The 21,043-nt window shown below is 38.4% G+C and overlaps 1 protein-coding gene across 5 annotated transcripts in view; it reads left to right on the top strand.

Moving 5' to 3' along the window:
• The window catches only part of COL11A1 (collagen type XI alpha 1 chain), a 280,302-nt gene extending 265,133 nt beyond the window's left edge, over positions 1–15,169 (top strand). For all 5 annotated transcript variants that reach the window (XM_072998040.2, XM_072998042.2, XM_020788718.3 and 2 more), the window contains 5 exons: positions 1,464–1,713; positions 3,968–4,080; positions 6,415–6,483; positions 10,907–11,140; positions 12,815–15,169. In XM_072998040.2, coding sequence (XP_072854141.2) covers positions 1,464–1,713; positions 3,968–4,080; positions 6,415–6,483; positions 10,907–11,140; positions 12,815–12,961 — 813 coding nt within the window. In that variant the 3' untranslated portion in view covers positions 12,962–15,169. The remainder of the gene's footprint in view (positions 1–1,463; positions 1,714–3,967; positions 4,081–6,414; positions 6,484–10,906; positions 11,141–12,814) is intronic.
• The last annotated feature ends 5,874 nt before the right edge of the window (positions 15,170–21,043 follow it).

The following is a 21,043-nucleotide window of genomic DNA, read 5'->3' as shown; positions in this document are numbered from 1 at the left end:
GGTAGAGCCAGTATGGAAGTTCCAAGTGCCGAGCCTGTTGGTTTCTACACATCTCATCTGGAGGCTGCGGGACATATCATCTTCTCCTTCACCTTAGGCAGCAAAACATCTCATGACAAAACTGGTAATATGATTCCTAGCAGTTGAAAATTTGAGACAAATTTGCCTAATTAAGACAGGTTACCAATTTGAGGAAGGAGAATGGAACTTGCATTGCTCATTTTATCATGGAGATTGGGGCTGCCCTAGGAACTGCTACAGAGACTGCAACAGGTCCAGCATGTGGTGGCCAGAATTCTGAGTGGGGCTAGAAAATGCCAACATATCTCCCCCACACTGGCCACCTTACACTGGCTACCTGTTCACTTCCGTACCAGTTTGGGACCTCGATATCTGGCCAAGTGCCTCCTTCCAGTTAGGTCTGCCCATCCTATAAGAGTGTTGCAGGCAGGGCGGCTGAGAGTTGTGACCCCGAGAGAGGCCTGGAAAACAACCACTAGAAATCGGGCCTTCTCGGTGGTAGCGCAACAATTATGGAACTCTCCCACCCGAAGCCCACCTGGCCCCTTCACTGGGCTCATTCAAAAAGCTACTAAAAACCCAGCTATTTAGACAGGCCTTCCCTGAATAAACTACACTCTGATACAGTAGTGTCCAATAATATATCATACTGCTATGCTCCATGTTTTTATTTTCTTCTATGCTTTTAATTGTATTTATTGTATTATAATTTTATCCTCACTTCACTTTATGAATTTTCACCCCTATGTATTAATGTCACTATTTGCTGTTTTGTTACTCTGTAGGTTTTTTGTGATTTGTTTTAAACCCTCCAGAGTGGCTTGGCTGCCAGATGGGTGGTATATATAAATAAATAAATTAAGCTAGTTTGAAATAAATACTGCACAGTTAAACAATGCAGCAGTAAAATAGTTTCTTGTTAGAAAATAAACTCAAGCTGGCTAGATAGCTCAGTGAGTTAGGCATCTGACTGTAGAGTCAGAGGTTGAGAGTTCGATTCTCCAGTGCCTCCTGCAAGAAGAGCCAGCCTTTGTGGTCTTGGGCAAGCTGCACAGTCCCAGGGTGCTCCAGAAGAAGGGGATGATAAACCAATTATGTGTATTCTCTATCTAGTAAACCCCAAGATGGGTTGCCATAAGTTGAAATCAATTTAACAACACACAATTCTTATTATTATACCTAGAGTTGGAGAAATAAAAGACAGACTCACTCTGATGAAATACAGCATTGACTCTGGTCCTCTAAGCATTGTTGTCTGTTTTATATTTATTTGTTTTTGTAAACACAAAGCAGCAAGCAATTCAACTAACTCTACATCTTTGTGAGTCTTCCCTGTCCAACTGTCATGTGTGGTGGTCCACCTGTGACTCCTTCAAACTAGACACTTGTGTGGCTTTAAAAGAGCAGAAGAAAAGAAATGATTCTGGTTTTGTTTCTCCTAGGGCCCCCCAGGTGAAGTTATTCAACCTTTGCCTATCCAGTCTCCCAAGAAGACCAGAAGATCTTCAGATGCCATGTTGTCCGATGCAGCTGATAGCATCCTTGATTACACTGATGGCATGGAAGAGATCTTTGGCTCACTTAACTCTTTGAAGCAGGACATTGAGCACATGAAATATCCAATGGGTACTCAGAACAACCCAGCTCGGACCTGCAAGGATCTGCAGCTCTGTCACCCAGACTTCCCAGATGGTATGCTAATATTACATGGCGGTGGCAAACAGCTGACGTTGTGATTTGCTAAGTGATAATGTCAGGTCATTTATTCTAGTTATATGGCTAATCTAGCCTCTAAAAGTAACTAAATAAAATGCTTGTGAAATCCTTTCATGCACAGTATTAAATTAAAATAAAAAATGTTAAAACCTTTTGTAAAACATTTTACCTGAACACCAACTGAAGAAACTTCCTAACTGAAAAAGCTGTTAGCTTCTTTAGTGGAAAAATTAGGAATCACCATTATAAAATATGTGCTAAAAATGTGTGTGTGTGGGGAAATATTATGCAACAAAGATGTGAAAGGATTTTTTTAAAAAAAAGAAAGACACCACAGTGACTCAGAGGTGAGGACTGAACACAGTGACGAGGAGGAAGTCACACTTTTTGCTGAAATTGTAGAGGAACCAATAATATAGTGGGCAGGAGGAGTACGAATGATGGCTGCCAAGCAGCTGGAATTAAAGAAGAAACTATGTGTATACTCTATCACAGATTGCCAACAAATTCAGTGGCCAACCACGAAATCTGTAGAGAAAACCCAGGAAGCAATTCTTTTTGGTAGTGTAAATTGAAGCAGAAAACCTTCAATTGCCACCCTCTTCCCAGATGTTTTCTCCACATTTCTCTTCTGTATATCTTGATTGGCTGTTCTAGAGCAGTGGTCTCCAGCCTTGGGCCTCCAGATGTTCTTGGACGTCAACTCCCAGAAATCCTGGCCAGTAGAGGTGGTGGTGAAGGGTTCTGGGAGTTGCAGTCCAAGAACATCTGGAGGCCCAAGGTTGGAGACCACTGTTCTAGAGGATCACCATATATCACAGACCTGCAGCTGTCTACTGTTTGTGCCACGTTATTAACGTTATTAAAATAAACGTGTTTTTTAAAACTTAAATAAATGTAGAAATTTGTGTGTGGATTACATTGTGATCTATTGGCCAGAATTCTATTACTCATGCTCACCTGAATTAACTTTTACTTTTACTTTACTTTTATTGGATTTTTACCCTGCCCCCTTAGACAAAGTCTACTCGGGGTGGCATTACATACATAAAAACATAGCAAACAGCATCCTAAAAACATCTAAAATTAAGTCCAACAGTATAAATAATAGGAGTACTTACAGGAAATCTCATTGGTCAATTGTTGCTAGTTGAGTTAAGAGTCAGTTGCTGTATTTCTTGTTGCAAGTACCCCAGTCACATGACGTGATACACAAAATCTGAATGCCAGCTTCTTATCTAATGGAAATTCACCAATGCAGTTTACACCATTGGGCTTACAAGTGGCATGAATATTCAGTTGGATTGTGCCCAAAATTTAATGAACTAGCCAGAAGGTATAAATTTTATTTTCAGAGACTGGATAATAATTAAAGAGGACTGATTAATGTTTGACATTTAAGTGTATTTATTACTTGCTGAACTATTGTAATTTATTAAAACTTTTAAAATAAGCAACAACAGCAAAAAGCCCTCTGAAAAACCAAAACACCAGGTGAGGAAATTAGTTAATTTTAGCCATATTCTGTCACTTGATCTACATCCCCTTGTCAGTGTGACCCTCAAGCAGTTCTCCAGTGTGTGAAATGGCCAGTCGTCCTGCCTAAGTTATTCACCCTAGTATAAATAAGAGGCTAGCATTCCTGCCTATATTCTTTTTAATATAATGGCTAAAACTTTTACACTTTTACAGGCAAGTTGCCATGCAGTAAGAAATCCCTATAGACCTTATCTGTTGCGCACAGTCACACAATTCAGTGTGTAACAGATAATGTCTATGGAGATTTCCTAACTTAACAGCAGTTTTCTTCCAGAAGTTATTCTGTTTGCATAATTGCACAACAAGGTTTCAGCCAGTATGTTTCTATCTTAATAAATCTAATGGAAAGTGGGGAAAGTATTAGGGTGAATATGTAAAACTTACTTGTTTCAGTAAGGAAATATATTAGATTTGAGGAAGAGATGAATATCCAGAATTTACTAATTTAGTATAATAAGTCACAGTGAAAGCAGGCCCATTTAAATCAATGGAACTTACAGAGGAGTTCGCTCCCCGAATCCCCATTGATTCAGTGGGCTTATTCTAGTGCAAAGTTCTACACTAATTAACAGGATTTCAGCCAATGTCTAACTTTATCACTATTTTTTAAACAAATTCATTTGAATGATAGTAAAGCTTGAAGATCAGTCAGATGAATGCTTTCAACAAATTCCTTTTGTATTCATTTCAGGAGAGTATTGGATAGATCCCAACCAGGGTTGTTCTGGGGACTCTTTCAAAGTATACTGTAATTTCACAGCAGGCGGGGAAACTTGCATCTATCCAGATAAGAAGTCGGAAGGAGTAAGTACCAGTTGTTTGTTATGTTTAGCACAGATAATTCCTGCTAGGTTACTGCAGGACTATGACCAAAATAATAATAATTTTAAAAAAAATCAGACATGTACAGTCAAATTTTTGTCTATATATCTTTTTCTGCAAAATAATTACTCCTATATTTACATAAACTTGAACAAGGCAGCAAAGTGATGGTACATAACAACATCAGCAAAGAAGAGATTCCCTCCCCCATTGGATTCAAAAGCTCATTTCATGCAGATGTTGGCTTGCTGCACCTGCTTGCTAGCAACGTGTTTCATGCCTATGCCACAGCTGTGGAGCCATTTTTAAATGAAAGCATAAAGCTTATTCTGATTCCTGAAAAATAAATAAACTCATTAGTTAAGCTTTTTCCACCTTAACTCTTTCTGCTGATTCAATTCAAAAGTGCATCTCCGAAACGCTGTCCACCTCACTGAAAGTTGCTGCAAATGTTTGCTTACATGAGTATTTAGTTCTCAAAATGAGCTTGTTTTCTCCCTGAAGTGACACTTTAAATGTCTTTTGTCCCTTTATGGTCCACAAAATATATAATAGATCAGTTTGAATGAGGAGTCCTAGAAAATGAATTCCTCAAGTTTTGCTCTTTGTTAGTTGTTTAGAGTGAGAGCTCAGAGGGTAGGGAGCATGGCTATCCAGATGCTTATCGTGAAAAGGATTTGGTCCAGACCTGAAGCATTGCTTTGAAACAGGGTGCCAGACTAAACAGTCTTTTGATTTGATCCAATGGGGATGTTTGTTCTTTTCATAAATATCCAAATTAGTTGTTCTCACAAATCAAATAGCAGAATATTTAGAGAAGAGTGGAGAAATTTGAAAGCAAACCAGTAAGCCAGTCACCTTACATCATGTTCTCATGAAGTCTCTCTTCTCAGCTGAGACAGGACCGCTATCAGGTATGCATTTTTTTAATGGCCCATCCCTCTGTCTTAGAGAAAGATATAACAGATTCAGTTTGGAATCACAAAACCATAGGATTTGAAGGGAGTGAAGTACATGGGCAAGCCCTCTGCAGAGCATCAACAAACCATTTCTACAGATCTGCTTGTATAATTCAGTTAATGTGTTTGCTTGTTTGGTATGTAATCTGAGAATTGGATACAAATCCCACTCTGCAGAGTTCCAGATATGCCAAGGTAGGAAGCCAGGCAATCACTCTTTCTATGCCTCTCTGTCCCACGATCTCTTTTTCTATCTCTCTCAATTAGAGATGGGGACAAATCAGAAAAAAATCTGGTTTGTTGCAGTTCATCAAAGTTGACAAATGGATGAATCAACAAATTGCCTAATTTTAGTGATGAATCAATAAATACAGTATTTCTCAATTCATCATTAAAACACAATGGCCTAACACACACCTGATCAGCAGGACATTGACAAGCAAGCTGAATGCAGGAACAGAAACCCAGGTTTCCCTTCCCACAGCCTGCCTGTATGTTGATGTCATCCGTTGGCTGGCTGCAGGAGTGGAACCCAGGGTTTTCCTTACTTCATCTTGCCTGTGTCATTGACAAGCAGGCTGGCTATTGAAACAGAAACAGGGATTTCCATTCCTGCGGTCAATCTGCTTGTCAGTGTCCCAACCATCAGCTGATTGGCGAGACATTGACAAGGCTACAGGAAGGGAAATGGGGGTGTATCTTCTCTCAGCCAGCCTACACAAAGGGACTAATAAAAATGGGTAAATATTCATCCCTTCACATTCATCGAGGTCTCTGGACCTGACGAATACAGTGGTGCCTCGCATAACGAGCGCACTGTTTAATGACGAATCCGCATAGCAATCTATTTTTTAGATCGCTAATGCGATCGCATCGCGATGTTTTAATGGGTAAAACATCGCATTGCGATGTTTTTTGAACAGCTGATCAGTGGTTCCAAAATGGCCACCGAGTGCCCAAAATGGCCGCTGCAACCATTTTTGCGCCCTGCCCTCGCTTACCGAGGGCACGAAAATGGCAGCGCTATGGAGGAACTTCGCTGAATGGTGAGTTTGGGCCCCATAGGAACGCATTAAACAAAGTTTAATGCGTTCCTATGGCTTTTTCCGTTCAGCGATGTTCCCTCATAGCGACGATTAATCCGGAATGGATTAACATCGCTATGCAGGGCACCACTGTATCAGCAATAATATTGTGATTCTTTTTTTATTATTCATCCCCATGTTTACTCTCAATCTCTTTCTTCCTTTTTTTTTGAAGAGGAAGAGTAGTTAGTGAAATGTAGAGCAGTGTTAATTCCTACTCATTTCTGACTGACATGATTAAGAATCATCATTCTTTTTTCAATTTTTCACAGGTAAGGATTTCATCATGGCCAAAAGAAAATCCAGGAACCTGGTTCAGTGAATTTAAGAGAGGCAAGCTGGTAAAGTATCATTGCTTCATTTTCTGAATTAATTAGCTCCCATGCTGAAACTCAAATCCAGGGAAGATTTCTGCATTCACTGTTATTTTCCCAAGGAGCGACATACCACATCCCATGCTTTAATAAGCCTTGCAACTATTTGGATCCCAGCATAGGCAACCTATGTACCAGATGGTTTTAGGTGTCTTGCACCAGATTATTCTAAACATCATGCAACCTCAGCTGTAAGCAATTTTCCTTTGGTCCCGTATGGGCTTTGCCTTGCTCTTGCTTATTTTGCATTTTGCCGTTATTCAGTTATGCCTAATATATAGCCCATCCCATCTCAAGACTGAGGTGTGGCTATGCAGTTGAAGGCCAACTTTTGGGAATGCTTCTCTGTGTATCTTTGTTATGGAGGATCTATGTTACGGAGGGTGTTCCAAATCAGTCTTCGAGCAGAACTTATATATAATACATCACTTTAACATGTCAATGTTAAAATCACATTTTTTCATGTTAAACAGGAGGATAAGGTGACAGATAAAGAATGATATTTTGAAAGTAATGCTGTAAAGATTTTAGTGCTACTTTTGAAAAGCTATTTTCTTAAGATTGCATTTTCAGGAAGTGGATTCAGTTTTCCAGATTTGAGTATGTATCATAGATATTCCTTTTTGCGTGAAGCAATAATTGGCAAAAACATTTTCATTCAAACAACACTTTATGGGCAATTTTGGAATGAACCTACCTGACATCACTTTTTGCCTGGACTGCTTTAGATTCTGTCCATTAAGCAATAAAAGACACTTACCCCTCCTGCATCTTTGGATAGTTTGGCATATGGTTTCTTACCAATTTACTCATATGTGCAATATTAACTCTACGAGGTCATCCTGATCTAAAATTGGAAGACAAACTTTTTAATGGAAAAAATGGGCTGATTGTGGGATGTGCATGTTAGACTAACTGGTAGTCCTGAACCAAGAATTACCCTTTCCAAAATTCCAGATGTGATACACATTCTGAAATGGTATGGCAAGGTTTTCAATTACAACATCTTTTGATGCCCATATATGCATCATTGCTTTTAAGTGTCTCAGGAACTCCTGCCACATTAGAAGCATTAATTACTTCTTCAAAAGACATTAAAACAGCAACCATCATTTATAGACAACTATTAGAAAGCAGTGAATTTGATGTTAATGAAATGAGACTTTTGGCCATTGAATAATATACGGTCTGTGTTTGTCTTTCTACCTCTGAATTGTACAGTTCAGTTGAAATTAATCAATAGAAAACTGCCGTAGCTCAGTGCCTAAAATCTCTTTAGACAAGCTACTCTTGATCCTAATGGGGTGTAGTGGATAGAGTGGCAGATAAGGATTTTGGAGAAAAGGATTCAAATCTGCTCTTGTCCATGGAAGCTCACTGGGGGAGTGGAACTGGGCAAAACCACTCTTGAAATATATCTCACTCACTCCGAAACCCCTATGAGGACTGTTATACATTGATTCCGACTTGGCAGTACAGAACATACACACTCTTGAACCCATAAAAAGAAATGTTTCGGACTTTGGTCACCACCTCATTTACTTAGAAAGAAACTGACCATTTCAGCTAAATGTAGGTGTTGCAATATAGACAGTGTTCCTTTAAGGGTGCATGATGTTGGTGTCATCTTTTCTTGGTTGGCTGTGTTCCAGAGAATCAACTTTAATTTAGAAACATTTCTTGTATTTGTAGACAAGCATGTACTTTTAAGCTTGAAACTTAACTGGCGATCAGTGTATTTTGATTTTACAAGCTCTTACAGTTACCAAAAGATTTATATTTCAAAAGTGGAAAGATAAACATGTACCATCCATTATTCAATGGCTGAAATAGCTCACTGCTTTAGCAATGCATAAGTATCTCTTGTGACAATGCCAGCTCGAAACAACTGTTTTTGGACATATGCATGGTCCTTTATTTTATTTTGTATACACACACACACACACACACACACACACACACACACACACACACACACACACCTACCTTTTTTTCTTTTTTTAACAAACATTGGTTGGAATTTTAAATTAGATGCTCTCTTTCTGTTTAATCTAGAGCATTATTTCCAAGCTCTGCCCTGGAAGCAAATAGCAGTGCAAGGGTGGGGATAATTACTTATATATGTTGGATCTATACAGAGATTTGTGCGATAATTTTTCTCCCTGCATTTTTTTTCAAGTTCTGCATCCTAGATTGATTTTGCTCTCTCCCATTGCCAGAAGTCTTGCAGCGTTCAGTACAGAGTTACAAGCTCTATGAGGCAGAACCTCCACATAGTTAGTGTATTTGTGGCCACCTCAGTCCTAAGCAGTCTGTGTTCCTGGTAGTATCCACTTGTGTTCCCAAAGCTAATTCTCTGAGGGTCATCAGATCTATGAACTGGGCCTATATTTGAGTATTGTGCTCGTAATGATATAATATTTCAATGTAATTTGTATTGTCCTGGCCTGCTTCATATCCTAAAAGTTAATAAAATCTGTTAATACATCCTGTTCACTTCAAAGGTAAAGTTGAAGTTAATTTCCAATACAGGTCACAAATTATAATTTTTAGTGGCAAGCTCTGAATGCAAATCTAAAGTTGTTTCAACAGATATATGAATCACACTTTAAAATGAAGTCTGAATTGGAGTTCATTATCCTTGGGGAAAGGCCAAGGGGTATTTTATATGCCAGAAACTGTTTGCATTCCATTCCCAGTGGACTGCAACTTTTTCAATTAGATATTTTAGACTTGCTCTCTCTAAGTATGAGCAGTATCATTAAATTTTAAATAGGCATTTTCCTCAAGGTGTCTTAAGTGTCTTTATGTTTTTGCTACAAGTTATAAGGCTAGATATCAAAAAATATTGCAACTATGTAAGTTATTCAAAATACAATGCCACAAAAAGACCCTTCTCTCTCTCTCTCTCTCTCTCTCTCTCTCTCTCTCTCTCTCTCTCTCATACACACACACACACACACACACACACACACACACACACACACACACACACACACACACATACACACACACACACACACACACACACACACACACACACACGCACCTCAAAAATTATTTCCTCAGGTGCTAGTTCAGTGCAAGGTTATGTACATGCAATGAAGGCACCTGAAAAATGATTTTGAAAAGAAAAATTGTGTGTGCCTACGTATGCATGCAAGTGTGCAATCTAGAAAAATGCCTGCTGTTTTCTGAAAGAAAACCAGCTATATCTTATGCAAGATGTGTTTTTGCACAGAAAAAGTTCATGCTATGTAGGATACATTTCTATTTTGTGTGCAGGCTGGGGAAAGGTCTACTGTTTTCTTTGAATAAAAACTCTATTACATGAAGGATTTTCTGTCTTGTGAAGGCTAGAAAATCATGTCTTTATAGGCATCGCTAAAATTGGTTTCCATGCAATCAGTCTCTCTGTTTCTGGCAAATCCTGCCAAAATTCCTCCAGAAGTGTCACTCAATGGTCTTTAAGTGGTAGATGTAGCAGGCATGTTGTTATTATACTGTTATCTTCGGAGCAAAGGAGCTCTGTCCTATAGAGCACTGGTTCTTAACCTTGGGTTACTCAGGAGTTTTGGACTGCAACTCCCAGAAGCCTTCACCACCAGCTGTCCTGACTGGGGTTTCTGGGAGTTGCAGTTCAAAAGCATCCGAGTAACAAAGGTTAAGAACCACTGCTATAGAGGATATACTACAATCTTGCACAGGCTAGCAAATGACATACAGTATTTGAAAGCTCCACTGAAATGTTTTTTTATGCAGGAATCCCTCTCTTTTGCAGATTGTCCCCTATTCTGTTCAGCAATCGTATGGCATGAGCAGAGAGCGATCACACAGCCTTTAAAGATTTTTCCCCATGTAAATAAATGGGAAAAGCAGGTGTAAAAAGATTGTTGATGCAGAATCTTTTGGGAGCACTGGAGTTGTTGCAGAGAAACGTGGCATAATGAGACAGAAATTTGCTGCGAAAAGAAAGGTTCATCACCACATAGGCATGCAGTAAGGTTCAAAAGCATTCTACCATAGAAAGAGCTCCTTTGAATCAAGTGAACATTTATATTAGGTTACAGATTTGCAGTGAATTAAAGTTGTGCTCTTTTTGCAAGGTTACAGAAATCCATTTGGGATAGTTTTTGGCTTCTGATGATAGTAGGCAGCCCAAATGCATAATCCTATAGCGCTGCATACAGAAAAGCTGTTTACTGATTCATAGCTTGACTGAATTCTTAATGGAGCAACAAACAGGCATGTGTCAGATGACTTACAGAGAGGCCAGTTAATGCATTTTTGAGTCAAATGCAATCTTGTTTTGCACTTTAAAAGGAGAAGCATTTTGATGGGCCTGTTTGCGGGTCTGTATTTTTCTTCCTCTTTTTTTTAACTTCCTCAGCTTTCTTACGTGGATGCCGAAGGCAATTCCATTAATATGGTACAAATGACATTCCTTAAACTACTGAGTGCCTCCGCCCGGCAAAACTTCACGTACAACTGTCATCAGTCAGTGGCATGGCACGACGTGTCTTCCGACAGCTATGACAAAGCACTGAGGTTCTTAGGCTCAAATGATGAAGAGATGTCTTATGACAACAATCCTTACATCAAAGCACTTCATGATGGCTGTGCAGTAAGTATAAGCTCAGGATATTGCCCCCATCCCATCCCTTACAATGGCAGGTTAGCTTAGTAATCAAATGAATTCAAGCTTAATGCTGTTCTTAAAGCATGTTTTGAAAGTTCAAAGTGTCCTTTCATTTCTGCCTGTTGGTCTTCACATCCACAAAATCACTCCCTTAGGGAAAAAAGAAGAAGAAAGAAATGAAATGTTAAAAGAATAAGAAGAACATTAGCCATAACTTACGGCAAAGGAAAGAAAGAGAGTGACAGATAATGTGCTGTTCTAACTGTGCTGGCAAGGAAAGTCACTGGTGGAAGAGTACTGAGATGTGCAATTGTAATTGGAAAGCATTTGTACTCTACAACGTGCTGCAGAAGAGATGGATAATAATAATACTGTAAATGAAAGGTCTCCCTCCCCCACATCCCAATTTTAATATAATTTCATTCTAAAGCAGATAATGGAAGTGACAGTAGTGCCAAAGCCTTTTTTTCTTCTCTTTTTCTTTTTTTTCTTAAATCTTGCATCTGCTCCTCTTCAAATCCAAGGAGCTGCTGTTTGAAGTGGCACTGAAATCTGATGGGGATAGAAGGGCACTGGAGAGATCATGTTTGAGACGTTTCACAAGTGTTCATTAATTACTCATACAACCCCTAAGAACCCCAGTATGTTAAGTAGCACTGATTTTAGTTACATAGTGTGATGGCTTCTCCTTCACATCTGATTCTTTACAGATAACTTGAAAGACGTTTCCATTTAAATGGGTTTTCCCCTTTTATCACTGCCCAACAATCCACAGCCTTCACCAGTCCCATTCTTACCCATCACACCTCTGCTTCACTGATTCATAGTAGTCTACCATCACCACCACCTTGTTTCTCCAGTTCACATAAAGTCTGGTTTTTAGCAGCAGAAACTTCAACAGTTAATAGGAACTCTGAGACAGACAAGAAGCAGGAGTTAAAAGGAAGTATGATATGGTGTTCCTTTTCTCTCCTTCAAAGCTGCATCAGGATTGGTATTGAGGCAATGCATTGGCTTCCCCAGCACATGAGTTTAGCACTTAATCATCTTTTCTCAAAGTGTAACAAGAGTACTTGGTATCTAAATATAGATAAGTGTATTCATCTGGAGAGTTGTTTCAATTACTCACAGCACCAAAAGTTACTTCTTTGGAGTGCCTTCTAATTGTATTTTAGTCTTGCATATCTAACATGGCTGACCTATGGTCATAATAATCATAAAGTTATGGAGTACAGCTCCCAGATTCCCCTGTAGCCATAATGGCTCAGGAAATCTCAAAAAGAGGAACTTTTTCAGGCTGTGGAAGCAACATATGGTTGATAATATTTTACTGAGACTAGGTCCAGTCAAAATGTAGGTCACCATTTCAATTTTGATTCAGCTTCACAAGAAGTAGTTCAGTTGGCAGTTTACCAGCCTTGGACTCCTTAAGAATCAAGCCTTTGAGCTGCCCACTCAATGTTAGACTGCTTTGCTACATGGTAATAGCCTTTCTTAAATCTGGTTATAGTTTCTCATGAAGGTTAGATTCCCAGGTTAGATTACTGGGCTTGTGGTTGACATAATTTCTGGTTATTCTAGGAAAATAGCACAGATCTTTAGTGCATCAGACAACACCAGATTTCACTTTTTAATGTATGTGTTTGTGTTTTTTTACAGTCAAGAAAAGGCTATGCAAAGACTGTTCTTGAACTCAACACTCCTAAAATTGACCAAGTTCCTATTTTTGATGTGATGATCAATGACTTTGGTGATCAGAATCAGAAGTTTGGATTTGAAATTGGTCCAGTCTGTTTCCTCGGTTAAATTTAGAGCATTGTGAAGACCATCGACAAGAAAAATGCACCTTGGTGCCATCACCAACCCACTTCATGCCACATGCAAGTTTTGAATAAGGATGGGTTTTTTAAAAATTACATCTCACCATATATTTATGTCTTCTCTAGGAAACACTGAGTGCCCCTGTAGGACCAGAATCACATGACTTAAACTTATTTGGCAAATTATGAAGGATTCTGTGGTGGACAGAAGTAACATATGGTTAATTTTATGAACACCTTCCACCACTGTTCCATCCCACCCCACCCAACTGTACCTCCCTTGATTTTTTTGGTGCTGTAAAATTGAATGTCAAGGTGCTCCTTCAAATTTAATGTGAGAGGTGCTAAGAAGACATGTTTTAATAAACTGTAATTATTCTGTGTACAGTACAATGCTGTCATTTCTGTGTCCATTTCCAAAACTTGCATGTGTCCCTGAATTGCAACTCGCTCTTACTTTATAATAATTTCAGAACTTATGTTGTCAATACTGTGTATGTATTATGAAAAAATAAAATTGTAATTTCCAGTGAATCCAATTCCATTTTTTCTGATTTTAATAATATTAATATTAATAATAATAATAATTCCCTTTGTATATATTGCTATTCAAGAGCTCTGTTATTTGAAGTCACCAACAAAAACCTCAGGTGGCAAAAACTGGAAACATTTGAGTAGCACACTTGTCTGCTGTTACTACTTTGTGTTAAGGATCTCCAAGAAGGAAAAGTACTGGTTGAAGTGCTCTTCCATGGTGCTATACCTCAGACTTCTTTATTTTCTCTTTCTGATGCCAGGATATTTCAAGAAATATGTGTGTATATATATAATATACCTAAGAGAAACAAGTTTTATGTTTGGGGATGGGAAATGTGTGTGTTTAAAATAAATGTGTAAAAGATGTCTTGGAAGGCCCCTTCTGAGGTAACCTTTAGGACTGTAGGAGCTACAGCAACATGAGGTCTTCCTGCACCACTCTGGTAATGCTGGAAGATCTGAGCTGTGTAGAAGGAGGTTCTGGCATGGATCCTTCCCGCACAACTGCTCCGATTGTAGCATGGCTACCCACAGAAGAAGGGGTTCTGCCTGGCTAACATGTCCTATAGGTAACATCAGAAGGGTCCTTCAAATGACTAATCCAACAGTCAACCCTTTTTATAGCTCATTTGATCTTTGTCACCTGAATCTAAATACTTATTTATAGATTGTGCCGCATCTATTATCTTATCTGGATTTACACCAGGTATACTTAAATTATATGTGAACAATCGTTAATACTTCCTCTCCTAAATGAGAGACATAATGTGATACAATAAATCCCAGATTTTATCTTCCCATCCCATCCATATGTCTTTTTTTAAAATCACTCCTGTCACTTTAAGATAAGTCCAATCAAGAAATATTGGAACACAAAGAAAGCATTATCCTACTCTCGAAGAAAATACTCTAACATGGCTTTGGCTCTGAAGCATGTGCAAACTTGTCAGGTCCTGTATGAGGCCTGCAGCTGTGCCTTTAGCAGAAGCTGGATCTGAAGATAGCGGAATGACTGTAAGAGCTTCGCCAGCTGGTTTCTGCAGGTCAAGCTTCTGTTGAAGACACTCGTAAGCCAGGTCAAGTTAGTGCTTGTTTCCTAGCCACTTTGCAATCCTAAGCAGGCGCCCTACAGAGCTAATGGTGACTACAATGAGCACTGATCTTCGTCTCAGTAATTCATGGGCAGTGCAGGAAGGGACCTTATGTATTCACCACCCAGCCCCTGTTCTGGATTTGTATTCCTAGAAGCTGTTTGCTTTCCCATTAAGGGAGATGCACAAGTAGAACCTTCCATCTGCTTATGGATCGCCCTGTTTACTATGGCAAATAAGTGTAGGTCATGTGATTCTCCCTAGTTGCCAAGCAACCAATGAGGAAACTGCTATCTATAGAGCTTGGTGTTTTGACCCAGTCAGTTACAATTTGCAATCCATTTTTTTTTTCCTAAATGGCTGTTTTGGCCTGGCCTCAAGACTTTCCCCTCCCCACAGGTAGTCAGACATAGCTATTAACTTAACAACACAAATCCTTTTGTACTTATTTTTCATAATATATGTAAGGCTTGAAAAAAATAAATGTTTGTTACTATTTCTTATATACATTTGTTTAAATTAATTGATATCACATTCCACTAGCTCATTTTCCGCTGTTACTTTTTTTTAAAAAAATGGTGCAAAACATTTTATATGTAAAACAGATTTTAAGTCATCAGTGTGCTGTTCAGAAGTCAATTTTTTTAAAACCAAAGTTTGTAATGGTCACCTCAAAGAGGAAAAATAGACATTTTATTAATAAAATCAAGTCTTGCCTACCTGGATTGACCACTCTGTTTCTTAACCATACATGCTGTATCTGCTTCAGTAATGCAGTTATATTCTGGCTCTAGATAATCAAGCACATAAACCAATGTGATCAGATCAGAAGTACTATGAGATACAACTGCAAATCTAACTATTTTTGTCTTATAATTTATCCAAATAGTTCATCTCAAAATAGTTTGCCTATTTTCTTTGTACTCTGCCTTCCCTACGATGTAAAGAAGGCTTGCTAAATTCTTCATTCTGATCCATTTCACTGTTTTGATTAGTCTAGTCACCTTGACAAGGAGTTATTTATTATGAAAACAAAATTCCTCCCCTCCAGGCAAGAATGAGACAAAAGTGTTATTTTTTTGGTTCATTTTTCTGTAATTTACAAAACTTGTTTTCTATGCAAAACTAGTATGCTTTAACTCTGAGAAGAGAAAGAACACACATACAGCAAGCGTAGAACTTACAGAAGGACAGAAATTGAAACTTCAACTCAAAAGTCCATGAAACCAAGCAGCAGCCATTCCTATTTTGCACAATTTAAAATACAGTACTTATGTCAAAATATACTTTTTTTAATTTTATGTGTAGCTAAGTATCATCTCTGATACTGGTGTGGTGGCACTGTGGGCTAAACCGCAGAAGCCTGTGCTGCAGGGTCAGAAGACCAAGCAGTTGTAAGATCGAATCCACGCGACGGAGTGAGCGCCTGTTGCTTGTCCTAGCTCCCGCCAACCTAGCGGTTTGAAAGCATGCAAATGCGAGTAGATAAATAGGGACCGCCTCGGTGGGAAGGTAACAGCATTCCGTGTCTAAGTCACACTGGCCATGTGACCACGGAAGATTGTCTTCAGACAAAACGCTGGCTCTATGGCTTGGAAATGGGGATGAGCACCACCCCCTAGAGTCGAACACGACTGGACAAAAATTGTCAAGGGGAACCTTTACCTTTACCTTTAAGTATCATCTCAATTTTGCTTACGATGCAAAACTATTGTTCTCCTTACCTTGTTCAGGGCACTGCAAATTACCTTAACTTCCAGCAGAATAAGGAGATACACTTTTTTCTTTCCTCATCTTCATATGCAAGGACAAGACAAGCAAAACTTTACATCCTTCCCTACCATTCACATCAGGCCTAAAGAGGTTTGTTCTCTTAGCTTCCTGTGACCTTCAACCCATAGGGACCTAAACTAAAGCATGCACTACTCAGTAAATTAATGCAACAGTCTATGAAAATCACTTGCAAATGGAAAGTCTGTATTGTGTAAATTTTACTTAGTTATTACTTATTTATTATTTTCATTTATATGTTGTTCTCTCCCCAGAGATCCAACACAGTGCACAACAAAAAGAAAATGAATTTAACAATACCTATAAAAGAAGCTCTTTACTTATTATCATGATATGTAGATGGAAGTCCAAAGTCATATAGTGTGCTTCTCTTCAAACTGGGACCTATGATCCAGGGGTCGATGAGTGCACAAAATAACATTGTACATATGCTTCCTGTATGTTTCACTGGGAGAGTAGCTCTCAGAGTGGACAAAAACTGGGATAGGCCAATTAATTATATTCAAAACTCCATTGAGACTAAAAAGCACATCCACACAGGCTCACTGTGTAGTAGAACCATGCTATCAATTTCGTTTCCTTCACACATTTAATACATTGTCTAGAATCCTATTAGAAATATATGCTAATGTAATGCAATCAATATAAATCTCGGCAGCAAATTGTCATAAGTTAAGAAATCAGTTGCTATTGCACATTGAGTTGTGTGATTCAGTGTGCAATCGCAAGTGCCTATGCTGACTTTCTAACTTGCTGCTGAGATTCACACCAATTACACCACCAAGTTTATTTATTTATTTCTAGCTCACTTTTCCAGCAGAAAAATAGCTCACTTTTCCAGCAGAAAAAAGAGTTAAAGGTGGCTTGCAATCTTCATGAAAGAATAAGCACATGTGAAGCCCAACTGAACTACAAAGTCATAGAACTAAATAAAACCAGTCCCACCATAAAATCCCATTAAAATCAATGAAGAACACCAGTAAAAACAGCACAGCAAGGCAGGCTAAACATTACATGCCAGTCTAGAATGATGTGTTTTACATACTTCTTAAAATCAGTCAGCATTACTAATAGGATTCCAGCCATCTGCTTCGCACACAAGCTGTACGGGATGCTCTCACGCTACTGTGATTGCTTGCAGTAGGAGAGGGCACAACCATGCCAGCCTCACTGTTTGCCTTCTATATATTACAGAGCATCACTAACAGGTATTCTTCTGTCTCTCTCTCTCTCTCTCTCTCTCTGTTTGTGTGTGTGTGCGCGCGTTTATGCAGGCCTTCACTATAACAAGAATCCTGATCACAGAGGAACTTCACCTCCAATGTGGAGTGATTTGGATCTGTTAACTAGAGGATAGATACAGACAGTTGTAGGCCACTCTTCCTGTCCAATGGGAGGAAGCATCAGAGTACAACCACAGATCTTTCTAAATCAAGGCCTTGGTCCAGTGGCCTTTCCCTTTAGTGAAGTAAGGCAAAGGGAGCACACCCATGCCCATCCTGTGCCTACACATGGAACACTTGGGCTCATATGAGTCATCACCATTATCATCATCTTACGATGGAAGGGACCCTATGGATCATAAAGAAGAAAAGAAAAAAAGAAGTTCAGGAAATGATTATCATTACAATTAATAAAACTGAACAGGATGAAGAAAAATGATGACAAGATATGAGAGGCCACGAACCCTGATATCAGCTAAATTTTCAACAAACATAAATTCACTTCTTCAAAATAAAGTCTGGTTTATGAATGTGGGATATTGTGCTTGTGTACCCATGATTCAAAACACCAGGAACTGACCCCCAATATTGCTGCAGAATATCATGCCCACATTGCTGGCAGGAAAAAGTATGCCAAACTTTTCGTAGCAAAAGGTAGATAACCTGTCATCTTTTGAAAACAAAAAAAATGGAGGTTGGGAGTTAGCAAATATTGTTACTGGAAACTAAGGTGAAAATCTTCCATACTATGTAAAAGAAAGACGAGGAAGAAAGACAGTGGGGGAAATCAACTCATTTGAAATGTGATGTTGGAGGAATGTCTTACAAATACCATAGACACTGGAAAGGCAGAAAAGTAGATACTCTGTCAAACCTTAACTCTCACTAGAACAAAAATCAGTAAACTGAGGCTATCCTGCCTTTCACATAGAATACAGAACTGACTGGAAAAATTAATATAGCTGGGAAAAGTGGTATAGGGGCTATAGCAAAAGAGGAGCCGCTAACGTGGGATGGGGTGACTCAGCAAAGGAAGTTGTTACTTTGCAAGAGCTGAGCACAAGTTAGTTGAAAAGACAATATTGCTAAGTGGAGGGGGACAGCAGGAAGAAGAAACCACCTAATATGAGATGTTGTTGGTTTGCAAGATCTGAACAGAGCTGTTATGATTACACCATTGCCAGTCACAAAGCAAAAATCAGTATTTTCACCATTTAAACAAGAGAGCTCCTTAACATGTGTTCTTAATTACAGTGGTGCCTCGCTTAGCGATGTTAATTCATTCTGAAAAAAATCGCTGCTAAGCAATTTCATCGCTAAGCAAAACACGATTTTCCATTGACATGCATTGAAAACCGGATAATCCGTTCCAATAGGAACGAATTGCCGTCCTTAAGAGAAAATCGCCATAGGAAACATTGCTAAGCGAAACACGGTTCCCCAATTGAAATGCATTGAAAAATACAACAACAAATTTAAAAAGCGTCAGAACAAAGTCAAATTTGGTTAACAAAGGGTTTATTAAGTGCACTTTATGATTTCAAACATTTTAAACAGTAAACTTTAACTTTATAAATAACAAAGACATTTAAAAACAGCAAACATAAGGCTGTTTAAACCATCATTAAGTGAAACAGGGGACCCAAAATTTAATCGCTATGCGAAGCATGGTCCCAACCATCGCTAAGCAAAAATCGCCCATAGGGACCATCGCTAAATGAAGCACAAAAACGCTCCGAACAAGTAATCGCTAAGCGATTTCGTCGCTAAACGGAGCGCCTGTTAAGCGAGGCACCACTGTATTTCTTTAAATATGTATTCAAAGTATTCTACCTATACTTTAAAAAAAGATTTTATGTGTTTGTATTTTTAAAAACCATACAACTACTTTGCAACCATGAATCCCATAAAACTTAGCTGAGTCAGCTAATTGGGTTCTGACTGACAGAATTAAAAATTCAAATTGCCCCAGATTTGGAGCTGATTTTCCCCTTAAAAACTTGTTTGTTTCAAACAAGGGGCTGTTTGGCTTCAGAAATCCTGGGAGAATGTTTACTGAAAGTGCTAGAACAGAACACAACTGCTACCTGTTTTTCTAAGGTATAAAACATGGAAATGCTTTAAATATTATATCTTATAAAATTATATGCTAATTTCCTGAAGATATCTAGCAAAATATCTAGAGCATTGTCCTGTGATTTTTTTACTCCTTCCATAATAACTGTGAACTTTTTTTGAATCATAATACTCTCTCAACCATATGTAGGGTGTGCCTGCCAAGTATGTACCACACATGCTCAATATTGTAACAAAATTGCTATTTCTCTCATTTGAAAGGACCATTGTGATAACCAATTCAGCCTCCACATGTGGATACTTTCTAGATAAAAAACTGGGACAGGCCAACCATTCTCTTTCAAGATAAGCAAAATTAGCATTTCCCATTTATATGAGCTATTAAAACATGGAATCATTTTTTGGGGGGAGTCACCTTTTTCTGAAAGGGATAAAACAGTTTTTTTTTAAAAAAATTAGAAACCCTTTGCCCAATCATCCCCAAATGTGGCATAGAGCAAGAGCAGGCTGTCTGCTACACCTGTGCCCAATTTGGTACTGATCTGAAGTTCAGTTTCAAAATTATAATTTTTTGTTTGGGCTGCCTCCATTTTTCAAAATCACTTTGTAGAATGTTGATTTGCTCTGTTGCACAATATCATAGTTGCACTCTCATGCAGCTATAATATATAGTCTAAATCTATGTAGTCAGCAGAATCATCCTGCCAGCCAGACAGAAAAATGGCATTTAAGAAAAAAATGTGTTAACATTTTTCTCATAGAAACAGAATGTTTATTTTCATTGATAAATCATGTCTATTAAATTGTGTGCCCAAAACATATTGAAAATCTCAGTTGAAACAATGCTTAACCTTTCCACAATAAATGGAGTTGGTTTTCAGAGGGGGTATATTTCTATTTGTGGAGCAAATGAAAAACCATTAATGTTATTGTACTGCTTAATATAATTTATAACTAGCACATCCTCCCCTATTCAGAACCTCCTGCACGTGTCAATGAAGGGTTTCTTCAGAAAGGAACAAAAACCCACATAGCTTTCCAAGTTTTTTGCCCAGAGTTCTGGTCCATTCCTCAAATTGTATATTTAAATTCTGTGTTTTTAATGTTTCAGCTGTCAAAAGTTGTCAAAAAAAAAACTTCAAGGAAATGAGAAACATTTCTAATAGTTAGGTTTTAAATCTTAATTTAATAAACCCTATTACTGAGGTTCAGAATTAGAGATGGGTTAATGCTATGTCCCTTCTCCTTAATTAGTTTGTTTTAGGAGGGAAAACTTAACCGTTTGCCCTCATAAACAAATGAAGGTTCATGGAAGAATGCAAATATTAACTTCTTACATTACTAAGGATA

Source organism: Pogona vitticeps, chromosome 4 (genome assembly GCF_051106095.1).
Source record: "Pogona vitticeps strain Pit_001003342236 chromosome 4, PviZW2.1, whole genome shotgun sequence".
Classification (NCBI taxonomy): Eukaryota; Metazoa; Chordata; class Lepidosauria; order Squamata; family Agamidae; genus Pogona; species Pogona vitticeps.
The sequence above is the reverse complement of the archived record's forward strand: the minus strand, read 5'-3'. Positions and strand labels throughout refer to the sequence as shown.